The sequence below is a fragment of the Heterodontus francisci genome, chromosome 39 (genome assembly GCF_036365525.1).
Source record: "Heterodontus francisci isolate sHetFra1 chromosome 39, sHetFra1.hap1, whole genome shotgun sequence".
In the NCBI taxonomy this organism is placed as follows: Eukaryota; Metazoa; Chordata; class Chondrichthyes; order Heterodontiformes; family Heterodontidae; genus Heterodontus; species Heterodontus francisci.
Window position 1 is genome coordinate 40,462,985 of NC_090409.1, and position 18,336 is coordinate 40,481,320.

General features: G+C 53.0%; 1 protein-coding gene across 1 annotated transcript in view; it reads right to left on the reverse strand.

Annotated features, from left to right (window-relative positions):
• Window positions 1-18,336, reverse strand: part of LOC137352894 (uncharacterized) — a 75,690-nt gene that overhangs the window by 30,075 nt on the left and 27,279 nt on the right. Inside the window, 5 exon segments of the mRNA XM_068018741.1 lie at window positions 613-700; window positions 1,608-1,715; window positions 2,550-2,682; window positions 10,959-11,079; window positions 15,955-16,257. Coding sequence (XP_067874842.1) covers window positions 613-700; window positions 1,608-1,715; window positions 2,550-2,682; window positions 10,959-11,079; window positions 15,955-16,257 — 753 coding nt within the window.

Consider the following 18,336-nt stretch of genomic DNA (forward strand, 5'->3'; position numbering starts at 1 on the left):
CAGAATTATATATTTTGATTGGGGCTTTGTCCTGAGTGGTCATAACAATAGTGCCTGCAGCTCACAGCCTCCCATCTGTTTTATTTCTCCCGGTTCCTTCGCCTGTACTGCACTGAATCACCCAATTCTCCAACTCTGTTTACCTATTTCTCCCGGTTTCTCCGTCTCTGGTGCATCTGTTTTGATGATGACGGGGTCGTCAACCATGTCCGACCCATTTCCCACACTTCTGCCCTCACCCCTGCTCCTCCCTCCAAGAACAGCGACAGCAATCCGAAGGGATCATTCCCTCCGCGACACCCTGGTCCACTCCTCCATCGCTCCTGACACCTCGTCCCCTTCCCGCGGCACCTTCCCCTGCAATTGCAGGAGGTGTAATACCTGCCCATTTACCTCCTCTCTCCTCACTATCCCAGGCCCCAAACACTCCTTTCAGGTGAAGCAGCGATTTACTTGTACTTCTTTCAATGTAGTATACTGTATTCGCTGCTCGCAATGTGGTCTCCTCTACACTGGGGAGACCAAACGCAGACTGGGTGACCGCTTTGCGGAACACCTCCGCTCAGTCCGAAAGCAGGACCCCGAGCTTCCGGTTGTGCTATTTTAATTCACCCCCAGCTCTCATGCTCGCATTTCCGTCCTTGGACTGCTGCAGTGTTCCAGTGAACATCAATACAATCACATCTTTCGATGAGGCACTCTACGGCCTTGCGGACTCAACCTTGAGTTCAATCATTTCAGAGCGTGACTGGCCTTTTTCTTTATATTGTTCTATTTTTGATTATTATATTTTATTTTTTAACAACGGGCCTGTTTTTTCATGTAGACAGAGCTGCTCATTACTCTGTCAATTAACACTCTCTCTGGACTAATGCGTTGTCTTTCACCACAAGCATTAACACACCCTTTGCCTTTGTCCCAGGACGGCTTTGTTATTTAATCTCTCCTTTCCTCTGCCCTATCACACACCTTCCCTTTAGCTCATCTTTCCCCCTTCCCCCTTTCACTTTCTCAAAATCTAACTTTTGCCAGTTCTGATAAAAGGTCACAGGCCTGAAACGTTAACCCTGTTTCTTTTTACTCTCCAGAGACGCTGACTGACCTGCTGAGGTATTTGCAACACTTCCAGCTTTTATCTGAGTAACTAATATCAACCTGTCCTGGCCTAATTGTGCTCTAAGCTGCTTTTCCCTGAGGTCTATACTGGGGGTAGTGACCATTCTGTAAATACTGACAGACAGGAAGGTGAACAACGGAACGAAAATTGAGTAAAATAAGCAGGTTGAGTGAGTCTACTCTGTCCTGGCAAAACAGCTAACAAGACCGAAAGACACTTAAAATGAGTGGAGAGAAGGATGGCCCCAACAGTAAGGGGCTCACCTCAAGGAGGGATGTACAAAATTCAACTAGACAGAACGATCGAGGATAGATCATCACTCAACTTTGCAAGGTAACATAATTTTAAAGAAATCGCATCTGATTATGACAAGCATTTTTTTGTGGGTGAGGTTCTGTGCTTCTTGGAAGGAGAACTGCAGTTTCAGTGGAGTCCCTTCTTTCTCGTTCTTCCCAGAGTGCGTGCTTCTCATTTCTTGCTCAGTTTATACATTCGCGTACACAGAGCTCTCGTCAAACTCGTGGATTTCAGATGGGGCATCTTTTTGCTGAGGATTGATGCGCTGGTTTGATTTCCCTTTGAGGCAGCCCTCGTCTTTCTTCAGGAATACAAATGGAAATGAGCAGTGAGACAGTCAGCGTGATCTACAGTTGGTATTATTGAGTCCGGTAAGAAAATTCAAACCGCAATGATACATTAAGTATGAATACCGAGCAATGCTGGGTTTTGATTATTGACATTGAACGGTGTCGGGTTTGATTACTGACACTGAGTACGAGAAACAGGAGACTTTTCCTCAGAGTCCTGGGGCCAATATTTATCCCTTGAAGGAGCATCAGCCAAAAAAAGGAACAGCTGATCTCTTGCCATTATCACATCCCTTGTTTTTTTGGGAGCTTGCTGTGCGCCAATTTGCTGCTGTGTCTGTTATTATTTTTATTTAGAGATACAGCACTGAAACGGGCCCTTCGGCCCACCGAGTCTGTGCCGACCAAGAACCACCCATTTATACTAACCCTACAGTAATCCCATATTCCCTAACACCTACCGACACTCGGGGGCAATTTACAATGGCCAATTTACCCATCACCTGCAAGTCTTTGGCGGTGGGAGGAAACCGGAGCACCCGGCGAAAACCCACGCCGTCACAGGGAGAACTTGCAAACTCCGCACAGGCAGTACCCAGAATTGAACCCGGGTCCCTGGAGCTGTGAGGCTGCGGTGCTAACCACTGCGCCACTGTGCTGTCACAGTTCAAACCATTTTCTGCGCTGTACTTTGGGAGGTTCTGGGCTGGTGAAAGGGCATTTTATAAAAGGTGTATCAGGAGAGAGGGACGGACATGCCCGACAATCAGCCACCATTCGTACCGTGTCTATGTGACCGAGGTGTAATTGCAAACTTTGCATCAAGTCTCGGACTAAGTTGTCACCTTGTTCATTTTCTCCTGTGTTGAGATTATTCCCTCATATCTCGATGTCTTCGGCTTTGAACTCATCGGCACCATTTCAGACTTGCCCTCTGACAGACCTTTTCCTGCCTGCTTCATCCCATTTCCTTCTGATCTGAAAACATATTTCCTGAGAAAATTAAAAACCGGAGAAAGAAGCTCCCCTTAAAATAACTGAGGTTGACAGAGTATTGATCACCTTTTCAATTGTTGTTGCTGGTGCCCGGTGTGAAACCAAGGCGAGAGGCAACACATTCAAATCAGACTGAGGATAAAGGAAATGATTAACTCAGGGGAGGATGGTTAGGGGGCTTTCACTTGGAGAGAGACAAGTTGGGAGATTTGGGCAGAGATATGACACCAAATGCAGAGAAGTGTGAGATGATACACTGTTGGAAGATGAATAAAGAGATCAAACAGACCATTCGTTCCATCGTCCCTGTGCTGGCTCTTGGAAAGATCTATCCAATTAGCCCCCACGCTCCCCCCACTGCTCTTTCCCCCATCGTCCTGCAAATTTTTCCCCTTCCGTTATTTCTCCAATTCCCCCTTTTGAAAGTTACTATTGAATCTGCTTCCACCGCCCTTTCAGGCAGCGCGTTCCAGATCACAACAACTCACTGCGTCAAAAACATTCTCCTCCTCTCCCCCCCACTCTGGTCCTTTTACCCATTATCCTCAATCTGTGTCCCTCTGGTTACCGACCCTCCCGCCACTGGGAACAGTTTCTCCTCATTTACTCCATCGAAACCCCCCTCACGATTTTGAACGCCTCGATTAAATCTCCCCCTTAACCTTCTCTGCTCTAAGGAGAACAATCCCAGCTTCTCCCAGTCTCTCCACATTAACTGAAATCCCTCATCCCTGGGAGCATTCCGGTAAATCTCCCTCCGCACCCTCTCCAAGGACTCGACACCCGTTCGAAAGTTTAATGGGTCAGAGTTTGAATGGGATGGAGGTGCAGAGAGAAATGTTGATGGAGATTCAAATCTTCAATCATAGAATTCCCAATTGTGAGAGAGAAAATTTGGCGATAGATTTATAGGGGCTGGAGGAGGTTACAGAGATAGGGAGGGTTGTAGGGGCTGGAGGAGGTTACAGAGATAGGGAGGGTTGTAGGGGCTGGAGGAGGTTACAGAGATAGGGAGGGTTGTAGGGTCTGGAGTAGGTTACAGAGATAGGGAGGGTTGTAGGGGCTGGAGGAGGTTACAGAGATAGGGAGGGATGTAGGGGATGGAGGTGTTTACAGAGATAGGGAGGGTTGTCGGGGATGGAGGAGGTTACAGAGATGGGGAGGGATGTAGGGGCTGGACGAGGTTACGCAGATAGGGAGGGTTGTCGGGGATGGAGGAGGTTACAGAGATAGGGAGGGTTGTAGGGGCTGGAGGAGGTTACAGAGATAGGAAGGGTTGTAGGGACTGGAGGAGGTTACAGAGATAGGGAGGGTTGTAGAGGCTGGAGGAGGTTACAGAGATAGGGAGGGTTGTAGGGACTGGAGGAGGTAACAGAGATAGGGAGGGTTGTAGGGACTGGAGGAGGTTACAGAGATAGGGAGGGTTGTAGAGGCTGGAGGAGGTTACAGAGATAGGGAGGGTTGTAGACGCTGGAGGAGGTTACAGAAATAGGGAGGGTTGTAGGGGCTGGAGGAGATTACAGAGATAGGGAGGGATGTAGGGGCTGGAGGAGGTTACGCAGATAGGGAGGGTTGTCGGGGCTGGAGGAGGTTACAGAGATAGGGAGGGTTGTAGGGGCTGGAGGCTGTTACAGATATAGGGAGGGTTGTAGGGGCTGGAGGAGGTTACAGAGATAGGGAGGGATGTAGGGGCTGGATGAGGTTTCGCAGATAGGGAGGGTTGTCGGGGATGGAGGAGGTTACAGAGATAGGGAGGGTTGTCGGGGCTGGAGGAGATTACAGAGATAGGGAGGGATGTAGGGGCTGGAGGAGGTTACGCAGATAGGGAGGGTTGTAGGGGCTGGCGGAGGTTACAGAGATAGGGAGGGTTGTCGGGGCTGGAGGAGGTTACAGAGATAGGGAGGGATGTAGGGGCTGGAGGAGGTTACAGAGATAGGGAGGGTTGTAGGGGCTGGAGGAGGTTACAGAGATAGGGAGGGTTGTACGGGCTGGAGGAGGTTACAGAGATAGGGAGGGTTGTAGGGGCTGGAGGAGGTTACAGAGATAGGGAGGGTTGTAGGGGCTGGAGGAGGTTACAGAGATAGAGAGGGTTGTCGGGGCTGGAGGAGGTTACAGAGATAGGGAGGGTTGTTGGGACTGGAGGAGGTTACAGAGATAGGGAGGGTTGTCGGGGCTGGAGGAGGTTACAGAGATAGGGAGGGTTGTCGGGACTGGAGGAGGTTACAGAGATAGGGAGGGTTGTAGGGACTGGAGGAGGTTACAGAGATAGGGAGGGTTGTAGGGACTGGAGGAGGTTACAGAGATAGGGAGGGTTGTAGAGGCTGGAGGAGGTTGCAGAGATAGGGAGGGTTGTAGACGCTGGAGGAGGTTACAGAAATAGGGAGGGTTGTAGGGGCTGGAGGAGATTACAGAGATAGGGAGGGATGTAGGGGCTGGAGGAGGTTACGCAGATAGGGAGGGTTGTCGGGGCTGGAGGAGGTTACAGAGATAGGGAGGGATGTAGGGGCTGGAGGAGGTTACGCAGATAGGGAGGGTTGTCGGGGCTGGAGGAGGTTACAGAGATAGGGAGGGTTGTAGGGGCTGGAGGAGATTACAGAGATAGGGAGGGATGTAGGGGCTGGAGGAGGTTACGCAGATAGGGAGGGTTGTCGGGGCTGGAGGAGGTTACAGAGATAGGGAGGGTTGTAGGGGCTGGAGGCTGTTACACATATAGGGAGGGTTGTAGGGGCTGGAGGAGGTTACAGAGATAGGGAGGGATGTAGGGGCTGGACGAGGTTACGCAGATAGGGAGGGTTGTCGGGGATGGAGGAGGTTACAGAGATAGGGAGGGTTGTAGGGGTAGGAGGAGGTTACAGAGGTAGGGAGGGTTGTAGGGACTGGAGGAGGTTACAGAGATAGGGAGGGTTGTCGGGACTGGAGGAGGTTACAGAGATAGGGAGGGTTGTAGAGGCTGGAGGAGGTTACAGAGATAGGGAGGGTTGTAGACGCTGGAGGAGGTTACAGAAATAGGGAGAATTGTAGGGGCTGGAGGAGATTACTGAGATAGGGAGGGATGTAGGGGCTGGAGGAGGTTACGCAGATAGGGAGGGTTGTCGGGGCTGGAGGAGGTTACAGAGATAGGGAGGGTTGTCGGGGCTGGAGGAGGTTACAGAGATAGGGAGGGTTGTAGGGGCTGGAGGAGGTTACAGAGATAGGGAGGGTTGTAGGGGCTGGAGGAGGTTACAGAGATAGGGAGGGTTGTCGGGGCTGGAGGAGGTTACAGAGATAGGGAGGGTTGTAGGGGCTGGAGGAAGTTACAGAGACAGGGAAGGTTGTAGGGGCTGGAGGAGGTTACAGAGATAGGGAGGGTTGTCGGGGCTGGAGGAGGTTACAGAGATAGGGAGGGTTGTAGGGGCTGGAGGAGGTTACAGAGATAGGGAGGGATGTAGGGGCTGGAGGAGGTTACGCAGATAGGGAGGGTTGTCGGGGCTGGAGGAGGTTACAGAGATAGGGAGGGTTGTAGGGGCTGGAGGCTGTTACACATATAGGGAGGGTTGTAGGGGCTGGAGGAGGTTACAGAGATAGGGAGGGATGTAGGGGCTGGACGAGGTTACGCAGATAGGGAGGGTTGTCGGGGATGGAGGAGGTTACAGAGATAGGGAGGGTTGTAGGGGCTGGAGGAGGTTACAGAGGTAGGGAGGGTTGTAGGGACTGGAGGAGGTTACAGAGATAGGGAGGGTTGTCGGGACTGGAGGAGGTTACAGAGATAGGGAGGGTTGTAGAGGCTGGAGGAGGTTACAGAGATAGGGAGGGTTGTAGACGCTGGAGGAGGTTACAGAAATAGGGAGAATTGTAGGGGCTGGAGGAGATTACTGAGATAGGGAGGGATGTAGGGGCTGGAGGAGGTTACGCAGATAGGGAGGGTTGTCGGGGCTGGAGGAGGTTACAGAGATAGGGAGGGTTGTCGGGGCTGGAGGAGGTTACAGAGATAGGGAGGGTTGTAGGGGCTGGAGGAGGTTACAGAGATAGGGAGGGTTGTAGGGGCTGGAGGAGGATACAGAGATAGGGAGGGTTGTCGGGGCTGGAGGAGGTTACAGAGATAGGGAGGGTTGTAGGGGCTGGAGGAAGTTACAGAGACAGGGAAGGTTGTAGGGGCTGGAGGAGGTTACAGAGATAGGGAGGGTTGTCGGGGCTGGAGGAGGTTACAGAGATAGGGAGGGTTGTAGGGGCTGGAGGAGGTTACAGAGATAGGGAGGGTTGTAGGGGTTGGAGGAAGTTACAGAGACAGGGAAGGTTGTAGGGGCTGGAGGAGGTTACAGAGATAGGGAGGGTTGTCGGGGCTGGAGGAGGTTACAGAGATAGGGAGGGTTGTAGGGGCTGGAGGAGGTTACAGAGATAGGGAGGGTTGTCGGGGCTGGAGGAGATTACAGAGATAGGGAGGGATGTAGGGGCTGGAGGAGGTTACGCAGATAGGGAGGGTTGTAGGGGCTGGCGGAGGTTACAGAGATAGGGAGGGTTGTCGGGGCTGGAGGAGGTTACAGAGATAGGGAGGGATGTAGGGGCTGGAGGAGGTTACAGAGATAGGGAGGGTTGTAGGGGCTGGAGGAGGTTACAGAGATAGGGAGGGTTGTACGGGCTGGAGGAGGTTACAGAGATAGGGAGGGTTGTAGGGGCTGGAGGAGGTTACAGAGATAGGGAGGGTTGTAGGGGCTGGAGGAGGTTACAGAGATAGAGAGGGTTGTCGGGGCTGGAGGAGGTTACAGAGATAGGGAGGGTTGTTGGGACTGGAGGAGGTTACAGAGATAGGGAGGGTTGTCGGGGCTGGAGGAGGTTACAGAGGTAGGGAGGGTTGTCGGGACTGGAGGAGGTTACAGAGATAGGGAGGGTTGTAGGGACTGGAGGAGGTTACAGAGATAGGGAGGGTTGTAGGGACTGGAGGAGGTTACAGAGATAGGGAGGGTTGTAGAGGCTGGAGGAGGTTGCAGAGATAGGGAGGGTTGTAGACGCTGGAGGAGGTTACAGAAATAGGGAGGGTTGTAGGGGCTGGAGGAGATTACAGAGATAGGGAGGGATGTAGGGGCTGGAGGAGGTTACGCAGATAGGGAGGGTTGTCGGGGCTGGAGGAGGTTACAGAGATAGGGAGGGATGTAGGGGCTGGAGGAGGTTACGCAGATAGGGAGGGTTGTCGGGGCTGGAGGAGGTTACAGAGATAGGGAGGGTTGTAGGGGCTGGAGGAGATTACAGAGATAGGGAGGGATGTAGGGGCTGGAGGAGGTTACGCAGATAGGGAGGGTTGTCGGGGCTGGAGGAGGTTACAGAGATAGGGAGGGTTGTAGGGGCTGGAGGCTGTTACACATATAGGGAGGGTTGTAGGGGCTGGAGGAGGTTACAGAGATAGGGAGGGATGTAGGGGCTGGACGAGGTTACGCAGATAGGGAGGGTTGTCGGGGATGGAGGAGGTTACAGAGATAGGGAGGGTTGTAGGGGCTGGAGGAGGTTACAGAGGTAGGGAGGGTTGTAGGGACTGGAGGAGGTTACAGAGATAGGGAGGGTTGTCGGGACTGGAGGAGGTTACAGAGATAGGGAGGGTTGTAGAGGCTGGAGGAGGTTACAGAGATAGGGAGGGTTGTAGACGCTGGAGGAGGTTACAGAAATAGGGAGAATTGTAGGGGCTGGAGGAGATTACAGAGATAGGGAGGGATGTAGGGGCTGGAGGAGGTTACGCAGATAGGGAGGGTTGTCGGGGCTGGAGGAGGTTACAGAGATAGGGAGGATTGTCGGGGCTGGAGGAGGTTACAGAGATAGGGAGGGTTGTAGGGGCTGGAGGAGGTTACAGAGATAGGGAGGGTTGTAGGGGCTGGAGGAGGTTACAGAGATAGGGAGGGTTGTCGGGGCTGGTGGAGGTTACAGAGATAGGGAGGGTTGTAGGGGCTGGAGGAAGTTACAGAGACAGGGAAGGTTGTAGGGGCTGGAGGAGGTTACAGAGATAGGGAGGGTTGTCGGGGCTGGAGGAGGTTACAGAGATAGGGAGGGTTGTAGGGGCTGGAGGAGGTTACAGAGATAGGGAGGGTTGTAGGGGCTGGAGGAAGTTACAGAGACAGGGAAGGTTGTAGGGGCTGGAGGAGGTTACAGAGATAGGGAGGGTTGTCGGGGCTGGAGGAGGTTACAGAGATAGGGAGGGATGTAGGGGCTGGAGGAGGTTATGCAGATAGGGAGGGTTGTCGGGGCTGGAGGAGGTTACAGAGATAGGGAGGGTTGTAGGGGCTGGAGGAGGTTACAGAGATAGGGAGGGATGTAGGGGCTGGACGAGGTTACGCAGATAGGGAGGGTTGTCGGGGATGGAGGAGGTTACAGAGATAGGGAGGGTTGTAGGGGCTGGAGGAGGTTACAGAGGTAGGGAGGGTTGTAGGGACTGGAGGAGGTTACAGAGATAGGGAGGGTTGTCGGGACTGGAGGAGGTTACAGAGATAGGGAGGGTTGTAGAGGCTGGAGGAGGTTACAGAGATAGGGAGGGTTGTAGACGCTGGAGGAGGTTACAGAAATAGGGAGAATTGTAGGGGCTGGAGGAGATTACAGAGATAGGGAGGGATGTAGGGGCTGGAGGAGGTTACGCAGATAGGGTGGGTTGTCGGGGCTGGAGGAGGTTACAGAGATAGGGAGGGTTGTCGGGGCTGGAGGAGGTTACAGAGATAGGGAGGGTTGTAGGGGCTGGAGGAGGTTACAGAGATAGGGAGGGTTGTAGGGGCTGGAGGAGGTTACAGAGATAGGGAGGGTTGTCGGGGCTGGAGGAGGTTACAGAGATAGGGAGGGTTGTAGGGGCTGGAGGAAGTTACAGAGACAGGGAAGGTTGTAGGGGCTGGAGGAGGTTACAGAGATAGGGAGGGTTGTCGGGGCTGGAGGAGGTTACAGAGATAGGGAGGGTTGTAGGGGCTGGAGGAGGTTACAGAGATAGGGAGGGTTGTAGGGGCTGGAGGAAGTTACAGAGACAGGGAAGGTTGTAGGGGCTGGAGGAGGTTACAGAGATAGGGAGGGTTGTCGGGGCTGGAGGAGGTTACAGAGATAGGGAGGGTTGTAGGGGCTGGAGGAGGTTACAGAGATAGGGAGGGTTGTCGGGGCTGGAGGAGATTACAGAGATAGGGAGGGATGTAGGGGCTGGAGGAGGTTACGCAGATAGGGAGGGTTGTAGGGGCTGGCGGAGGTTACAGAGATAGGGAGGGTTGTCGGGGCTGGAGGAGGTTACAGAGATAGTGAGGGATGTAGGGGCTGGAGGAGGTTACAGAGATAGGGAGGGTTGTAGGGGCTGGAGGAGGTTACAGAGATAGGGAGGGTTGTACGGGCTGGAGGAGGTTACAGAGATAGGGAGGGTTGTAGGGGCTGGAGGAGGTTACAGAGATAGGGAGGGTTGTAGGGGCTGGAGGAGGTTACAGAGATAAAGAGGGTTGTCGGGGCTGGAGGAGGTGACAGAGATAGGGAGGGTTGTTGGGACTGGAGGAGGTTACAGAGATAGGGAGGGTTGTCGGGGCTGGAGGAGGTTACAGAGATAGGGAGGGTTGTCGGGACTGGAGGAGGTTACAGAGATAGGGAGGGTTATAGGGACTGGAGGAGGTTACAGAGATAGGGAGGGTTGTAGGGACTGGAGGAGGTTACAGAGATAGGGAGGGTTGTAGAGGCTGGAGGAGGTTACAGAGATAGGGAGGGTTGTAGACGCTGGAGGAGGTTACAGAAATAGGGAGGGTTGTAGGGGCTGGAGGAGATTACAGAGATAGGGAGGGATGTAGGGGCTGGAGGAGGTTACGCAGATAGGGAGGGTTGTCGGGGCTGGAGGAGGTTACAGAGATAGGGAGGGTTGTCGGGGCTGGAGGAGGTTACAGAGATAGGGAGGGTTGTAGGGGCTGGAGGAGGTTACAGAGATAGGGAGGGTTGTACGGGCTGGAGGAGGTTACAGAGATAGGGAGGGTTGTAGGGGCTGGAGGAGGTTACAGAGATAGGGAGGGTTGTAGGGGCTGGAGGAGGTTACAGAGATAGGGAGGGTTGTCGGGGCTGGAGGAGGTTACAGAGATAGGGAGGGTTGTTGGGACTGGAGGAGGTTACAGAGATAGGGAGGGTTGTCGGGGCTGGAGGAGGTTACAGAGATAGGGAGGGTTGTCGGGACTGGAGGAGGTTACAGAGATAGGGAGGGTTGTAGGGACTGGAGGAGGTTACAGAGATAGGGAGGGTTGTAGGGACTGGAGGAGGTTACAGAGATAGGGAGAGTGTTTTCCCATGTGGCCCAGACTCACTTGCCATTTCTTTTGCATGCCTTTGTAATGAAGCACAGTGTGCTGGTCGATACAATCATCAATACAGACCCTCCTGCGACTGCCAGTCCGATTATATGTTTCAGCTCCAAACTCGTCTCAACTAAGGTCGGAAGAGGTGTAAAAAGAGGACAATTATAAGATCTCAGGTACATACATTCCTTAAATCTCACCTGGACCCTGCAAAAAATTTGCACCTCTGCGCAGCAACTAGGGTCCCGTTTGCATTAAGTGCCAGCCTTATCGGCTGGCTATCCAACTGTGTGAGGCAGCATTGAAAACGACTCCATACTCTCAAGCTGTCTGGCTGGGCCCAAGAGATCCTGGGGCAGTGGGGAAAGTGTGATCTGCCTGGTATCCTAAAATTTACCCCTGTGACCGACAGTGCTTCAAAAATAAATTGTGAACTCGTTGTTTGGCCATTGTTGATTGTGGGATCTTGCTGTGTGCAAATGTGACTGCGCCATTGCGGCACTGGCCCACATTCCAAACAAAGCAGTCCATTGGCTGGGAAGAGATTTTGGAACAGTCTGTGCACAGCACACTGTATAAATATACGTAGAAATATCACGGAATAAATTGCAGTTCCAGCCCAGAAACAGGCCATTCGGCCCATCCTCTCCGTGCTGGTGTTTCTGCCCCACACGAGCCTCCTCCCACCCCCACCCCCCTCTCCATCTCACCCTATCACCATATCCTTCTATTCCTTTCTCCCTCATGTGTTTATCCAGCTTCCCCTTAAATACATCGATACTATTCACCTCAACCACTCCCTGTGGGAGCGAGTTCCACATTCTCACCACTCTCTGGGGAAAGAGGTTTCTCCGGAATTCCCCATCGGATTTATTAGTGACTGTCTTATATTGATGGCCCCGAGTTCTGGTCTCCCCCCCCACAAGTGGAAACATCTTCTCTACGTCTACCCGATCGAAACCCCCTTCATCATTTTAAAGACCTCAATCAGGTCACCCCTCAGCCTTCTCTTTTCCAGAGAAAAGAGCCCCAGCCTGTTCAGTCTTTCCTGATAGTTATAACTTCTCAGTTCCTGTATCATTCCAGTAAACCTTTTTGCACCTTCCCCAGTGCCTCTCTATCCTTTTAGTAATACGGAAACTGGAACGGTGCACAGTGCTCCAAGTGTGGTCTAACCAAGGTATATGGAGACTGGAACTGTGCACAGTGCTCCGAGTGTGGTCTAACCAAGGTATATGGAGACTGGAACTGTGCACAGTGCTCCGAGTGTGGTCTAACCAAGGTATATGGAGACTGGAACTGTGCACAGTGCTCCGAGTGTGATCTAACCGAGGGATATGGAGACCAGAACTGTGCACAGTGCTCCGAGTGTGGTCTAACCAAGGGATATGGAGACCGGAACTGTGCACAGTGCTCCCAGTGTGGTCTAACCAAGGTATATGGAGACCTGAACTGTGCACAGTGCTCCGAGTGTGGTCTAACCGAGGTATATGGAGACCGGAACTGTACACAGTGCTCCCAGTGTGGTCTAACCAAGGTATATGGAGACCGGAACTGTGCACAGTGCTCCGAGTGTGGTCTAACCAAGTTATATGGAGACCGGAACTGTGCACAGTGCTCCGAGTGTGGTCTAACCAAGGGATATGGAGACTGGAACTGTGCACAGTGCTCCGAGTGTGATCTAACCGAGGGATATGGAGACCAGAACTGTGCACAGTGCTCCGAGTGTGGTCTAACCAAGGGATATGGAGACCGGAACTGTGCACAGTGCTCCAAATGTGGTCTAACCGAGGTATGTGGAAACCTGAACTGTGCACAGTGCTCCGAGCGTGGTCTAACCAAGGTATATGGAGACTGGAACTGTGCACAGTGCTCCGAGTGTGGTCTAACCAAGGGATATGGAGACCGGAACTGTACACAGTGCTCCAAGTGTGGTCTAACTAAGGTATGTGGAGACTGGAACTGTGCACAGTGCTCCGAGTGTGGTCTAACCAAGGGATATGGAGACTGGAACTGTGCACAGTGCTCCGAGTGTGGTCTAACCGAGGTATATGGAGACCGGAACTGTGCACAGTGCTCCGAGTGTGGTCTAACCAAGGTATGTGGAGACTGGAACTGTGCACAGTGCTCCGAGTGTGGTCTAACCAAGGTATATGGAGACCGGAACTGTGCACAGTGCTCCGAGTGTGGTCTAACCAAGGTATGTGGAGACTGGAACTGTGCACAGTGCTCCGAGTGTGGTCTAACCGAGGTATATGGAGACTGGAACTGTGCACAGTGCTCCGAGTGTGGTCTAACCAAGGTATGTGGAGACTGGAACTGTGCACAGTGCTCCGAGTGTGGTCTAACCGAGGTTTGACACAGGTTTAACATAACATTCCAGCTTTTCAGTGCTAACCCTCCAGAAATAAACCCCAGTTCTCTGTCTGCTTTTTAAAATAACTTTTCTAACCTGTGTCCTTACAGCTAGAAATCTCTGTAAGGACCACAGATTCCTCTGCTCATCTAACCGAGTTCGACTCTGAGGAATATACAATCTCCTCAGTTTTCTTTGGAATATGTAATAGCTGCTTTTCCACAGTGAATTTAATTTGCCGATGATACGCCCCTTTCTGCACAGATTGGTTTCGTTTCTGTTTCGGCTTTTCGCTGCTGTTTCCCTGGAGCGATCAGCTCGGAATCTGTAATGCACGTGGCATCCCTTCGATTTGGAACTATTGCAGGAAACATGTTGGATATGGTCTCCTAATCAGGCAGCAGTCAGCTTATCATTCAGTGCAAACACAGCAGAATACAGCTGGGGAAGTGAAAATGGACTCCAACTGACCCCGCAGTCAGCCCGCAGTGCGACACACAGCCGTGACGTCTGGCACAGCGGGTGGAGTTGGGGGGCCCCGCCGGGGGAGGACGGGGAAGAGGGCGGCTGGGCAGCTGAAAGTAGCAAGACTTTGCATTGCTGTAGCCTCTGTCAGGATGTCCCAGAGTGCTTACATGGCCAATGGCGTACGTGTTAAGTCACTGTTTAGTCAATGCAGCAAATGTTGGAGTCAATTTGCGCACAGCAAGATCCCAGAGGAACTCTTCCTAGTGATGCTGGTTGAGAGATAGATATTGAGCGAGACGGAGACCTCCACCCCCCCTCGGCCCCGCCCCGCTTTTCTGACAAATAGTGGCCGTGGGATACTTTACACCCCTCTGAGAGGGCAGATGGGGCCTCAGTTTAAAGTCTCATTCAAAAGATGGTACCTCTGACAGTGCGGCACTCCCCCAGTACTGACCCACCGACAGCGCGGCACTCCCCAACACAGACCCTCCGACAGTGCGGCACTCCCTCCGTACTGACCCACCGACAGTGCGGCACTCCCTCAGTACTGACCCACCGACAGCGCGACACTCCCCAGCACCGACCCTCCGACAGTGCGGCACTCCCTCAGTACTGACCCTCCGACAGTGCAGCACTCCCTCAGTACTGACCCTCCGACAGTGCAGCACTCCCTCAGTACTGACCCTCCGACAGTGCAGCACAACCTCAGCACTGACCCTCCGACAGTGCAGCACTCCAACAGTACTGACCCTCCGACAGTGCAGCACACCCTCAGTACTGACCCTCCGACAGTGCAGCACTCCAACAGTACTGACCCTCCGACAGCGCGGCACTCCCTCAGTACTGACCCTCCAACCGTGCAGTGCTCCCTCACTAATAACCCTCTGACACTGCAGCACTCCCTCAGCACTGACCCTCCGACAATGCAGCACTCCCTCAGTACCGACCCTCCGACAGTACGGCACTCCAACAGTACTGACCCTCCGACAGTGCAGCACTCCCTCGGTACTGACCCTCCGACAGTGCAGCACTCCCTCAGTACTGACCCTCCGACAGTGCAGCACACCCTCAGCACTGACCCTCCGACAGTGCAGCACTCCAACAGTACTGACCCTCCGACAGTGCAGCACACCCTCAGTACTGACCCTCCGACAGTGCAGCACTCCAACAGTACTGACCCTCCGACAGCGCGGCACTCCCTCAGTACTGACCCTCCAACCGTGCAGTGCTCCCTCACTAATAACCCTCTGACACTGCAGCACTCCCTCAGCACTGACCCTCCGACAATGCAGCACTCCCTCAGTACTGATGCTCCGACAGTGCAGCACTCCCTCAGTACCGACCCTCCGACAGTACGGCACTCCAACAGTACTGACCCTCCGACAGTGCAGCACTCCCTCGGTACTGACCCTCTGACAGTGCAGCACTCCCTCAGTACTGATCCCTGGACAGTGCAGCACTCCCTCAGTACTGAGCCTCCGACAGTGCAGCACTCCCTCAGTACTGACCCTCCGACAGTGCAGCACTCCCTCAGTACTGACCCTCTGACAGTGCAGCACTCCCTCAGTACTGACCCTCCGACAGTGCAGCACTCCCTCAGTACTGACCCTCCGACAGTGCGGCACTCCCTCAGTACTGACCCTCCAACAGTGCAGCACTCCCTCAGTACTGACCCTCCGACAGTGCAGCACTCCCTCAGTACTGACCCTCCGACAGCGCGGCACTCCCTCAGTACTGACCCTCCGACAGTGCGGCACTCCCTCAGTACTGACCCTCCGACAGTGCGGCACTCCCTCAGTACTGACCCTCCTGGATTATTGAGCTGCAATCTTTAGCGTGGGAACTTGAACCCTGACCTTTTGATTCATGCGTGCGAGAGAGAGAGAGAGTGTTAAATCCACTGAGTCCTGGCCAATGACATTAAAGGAGCAGCTGAAGGAAAGTGTTTTTTGGGATCGGCTGAGTCCATTGCCCTCTAATTACAACTCCTTGCTTTGTACAGAATGAGAATGGGTTCACTGCGTAATGTTGAATCCCTTCTAAATTGGCATCCAAAGAAGCTTGGGCAAACACTCAACGTCACTGACCCGAAACGTTAACTCTGCTTCTCTTTCCACAGATGCTGCCAGACCTGCTGAGTGGTTCCAGCATTTCTTGATTTTATGATGGGCAAACACTAACCCTGCCCACCGATTGTCTGTACTTCCAGTTGCCTCAGTAATGGTGCACCCCCTTCACTGGCCACCGAGCAGTTTATCGCCTCTATGGTCTGGTTACTGCTCCTGATGGTGAGCGTGTAGGTTACCAGGAGACCGGCCCTGGCCCTCCGCGTCCCGTAGAGCTCTCCCGATCCCGTCGCACCGATGGTGCTCCCCGGCACATGCCACCTGACGTCGACCGATGAGTTGGACCGGACGAGGCAAAGGCAGGTCAGGTTGGTGGGATACTGCGTGCATCTCGATTCTGGCAGTATGAGTGTTGCATCTGCAAGACAAGTTTCGGGGGAAGAAAAACGCCCGTGAATTTATCCTGTTTGCACGGCACGGCAATCGGGAAGGTCAGTGGAGCTCTGGCTCTTATCCCCAGTACGGCAAGAAAGAAAAGAGAGAGCAAGAAAGTTATTTTTCTGCTGCACAGGGTCTGCAGTCACCGTGTTCAGTTCTGGGTTCTGCTCCCTCACAGGGAGGATGTCACGTGCGTCCTTGAAGACCTCTTTGCGCAAAGCTAGAAAGAGGAATTCCGGGGATCGTCAGTGAGATAAGAGACGACAGGAGATGGAAGCCTGCAGATAGGATGAGATGGGACAATGGGGCAATGTGTAATTGTGTAAGATTAGCATGGTTGGTCAATCAGAACGTGATCACCAAGACGATGGACAAGATTGGGGATGGGGAGTTATAATTGGCGATGAGCCAGTGTGAAAGGGACCCTCCCAATCGTGTCCAATTCAGTGCAGAGAAGACAGGGAGAAGTTTGAAGACCAATGCAAGAGAAGATGTGTGTTCCCAGTCCAAGACTAAGAAAGGACGTATGTAGCCCACGTTGGTACTGTATATCACGGCCCGCGTTTACTGTTATCGTTTGAGCAAAACAGAATAAACTTATTCTGATTTTGTCTCAGTGCAGGAGATTCTAAACTAAGCTTTTAGTCACATCCGGGAAGGTGACCGAGCATTACACGGAATACAATAGAAACAGTCTCCTCTGGTCGGGGGAGGGCCAGACCACAACAAGGGGGCAGAACCTCAGAATCGGAGCCAGGCCGTGACTGGGGATGTCAGCCTGGATTATGGGACTCCAGTCTGCGGATTGAGAGAGTCCCAAGACCATAAAATGCACTATCCCTTCAATTTAGACTCATTCCTGGGATGTGGGTGTGGTTCAGTTCTACACTCACTGGTTCCTCTCTCTCTCTCCTCTGAAGGTGCTGACTCTGACTGGGTTCCATTATACACTCACTGGTTCCCCTCTCTCCTCCTCTGAAGGTGCTGACTCTGACTGGGTTCAGTTCTCCACTCACTGGTTCCTCTCTCTCTCCTCCTCTGAAGGTGCTGACTCTGACTGGGTTCAGTTCTACACTCACTGGTTCCTCTCTCTCTCCTCCTCTGAATGTGCTGACTCTGACTGGGTTCAGTTCTACACTCACTGGTTCCTCTCTCTCTCTCCTCTGTAGGTGCTGACTCTGACTGGGTTCAGTTCTACACTCACTGGTTCCTCTCTCTCTCCTCTGAAGGTGCTGACTCTGACTGGGTTCAGTTCTACACTCACTGGTTCCCCTCTCTCCTCCTCTGAAGGTGCTGACTCTGACTGGGTTCAGTTCTACACTCACTGGTTCCTCTCTCTCTCCTCCTCTGAATGTGCTGACTCTGACTGGGTTCAGTTCTACACTCACTGGTTCCTCTCTCTCTCCTCCTCTGTAGGTGCTGACTCTGACTAGGTTCAGTTCTACACTCACTGGTTCCTCTCTCTCTCCTCCTCTGAATGTGCTGACTCTGACTGGGTTCAGTTCTACACTCACTGGTTCCTCTCTCTCTCCTCCTCTGAATGTGCTGACTCTGACTGGGTTCAGTTCTACACTCACTGGTTCCTCTCTCTCTCTCCTCTGAAGGTGCTGACTCTGACTGGGTTCAGTTCTACACTCACTGGTTCCCCTCTCTCCTCCTCTGAAGGTGCTGACTCTGACTGGGTTCAGTTCTACACTCACTGGTTCCTCTCTCTCTCCTCCTCTGAATGTGCTGACTCTGACTGGGTTCAGTTCTACACTCACTGGTTCCTCTCTCTCTCTCCTCTGAAGGTGCTGACTCTGACTGGGTTCAGTTCTACACTCACTGGTTCCCCTCTCTCCTCCTCTGAAGGTGCTGACTCTGACTGGGTTCAGTTCTACACTCACTGGTTCCTCTCTCTCTCCTCCTCTGAAGGTGCTGACTCTGACTGGGTTCAGTTCTCCACTCACTGGTTCCTCTCTCTCTCTCCTCTGAAGGTGCTGACTCTGACTGGGTTCAGTTCTACACTCACTGGTTCCTCTCTCTCTCTCCTCTGAAGGTGCTGACTCTGACTGGGTTC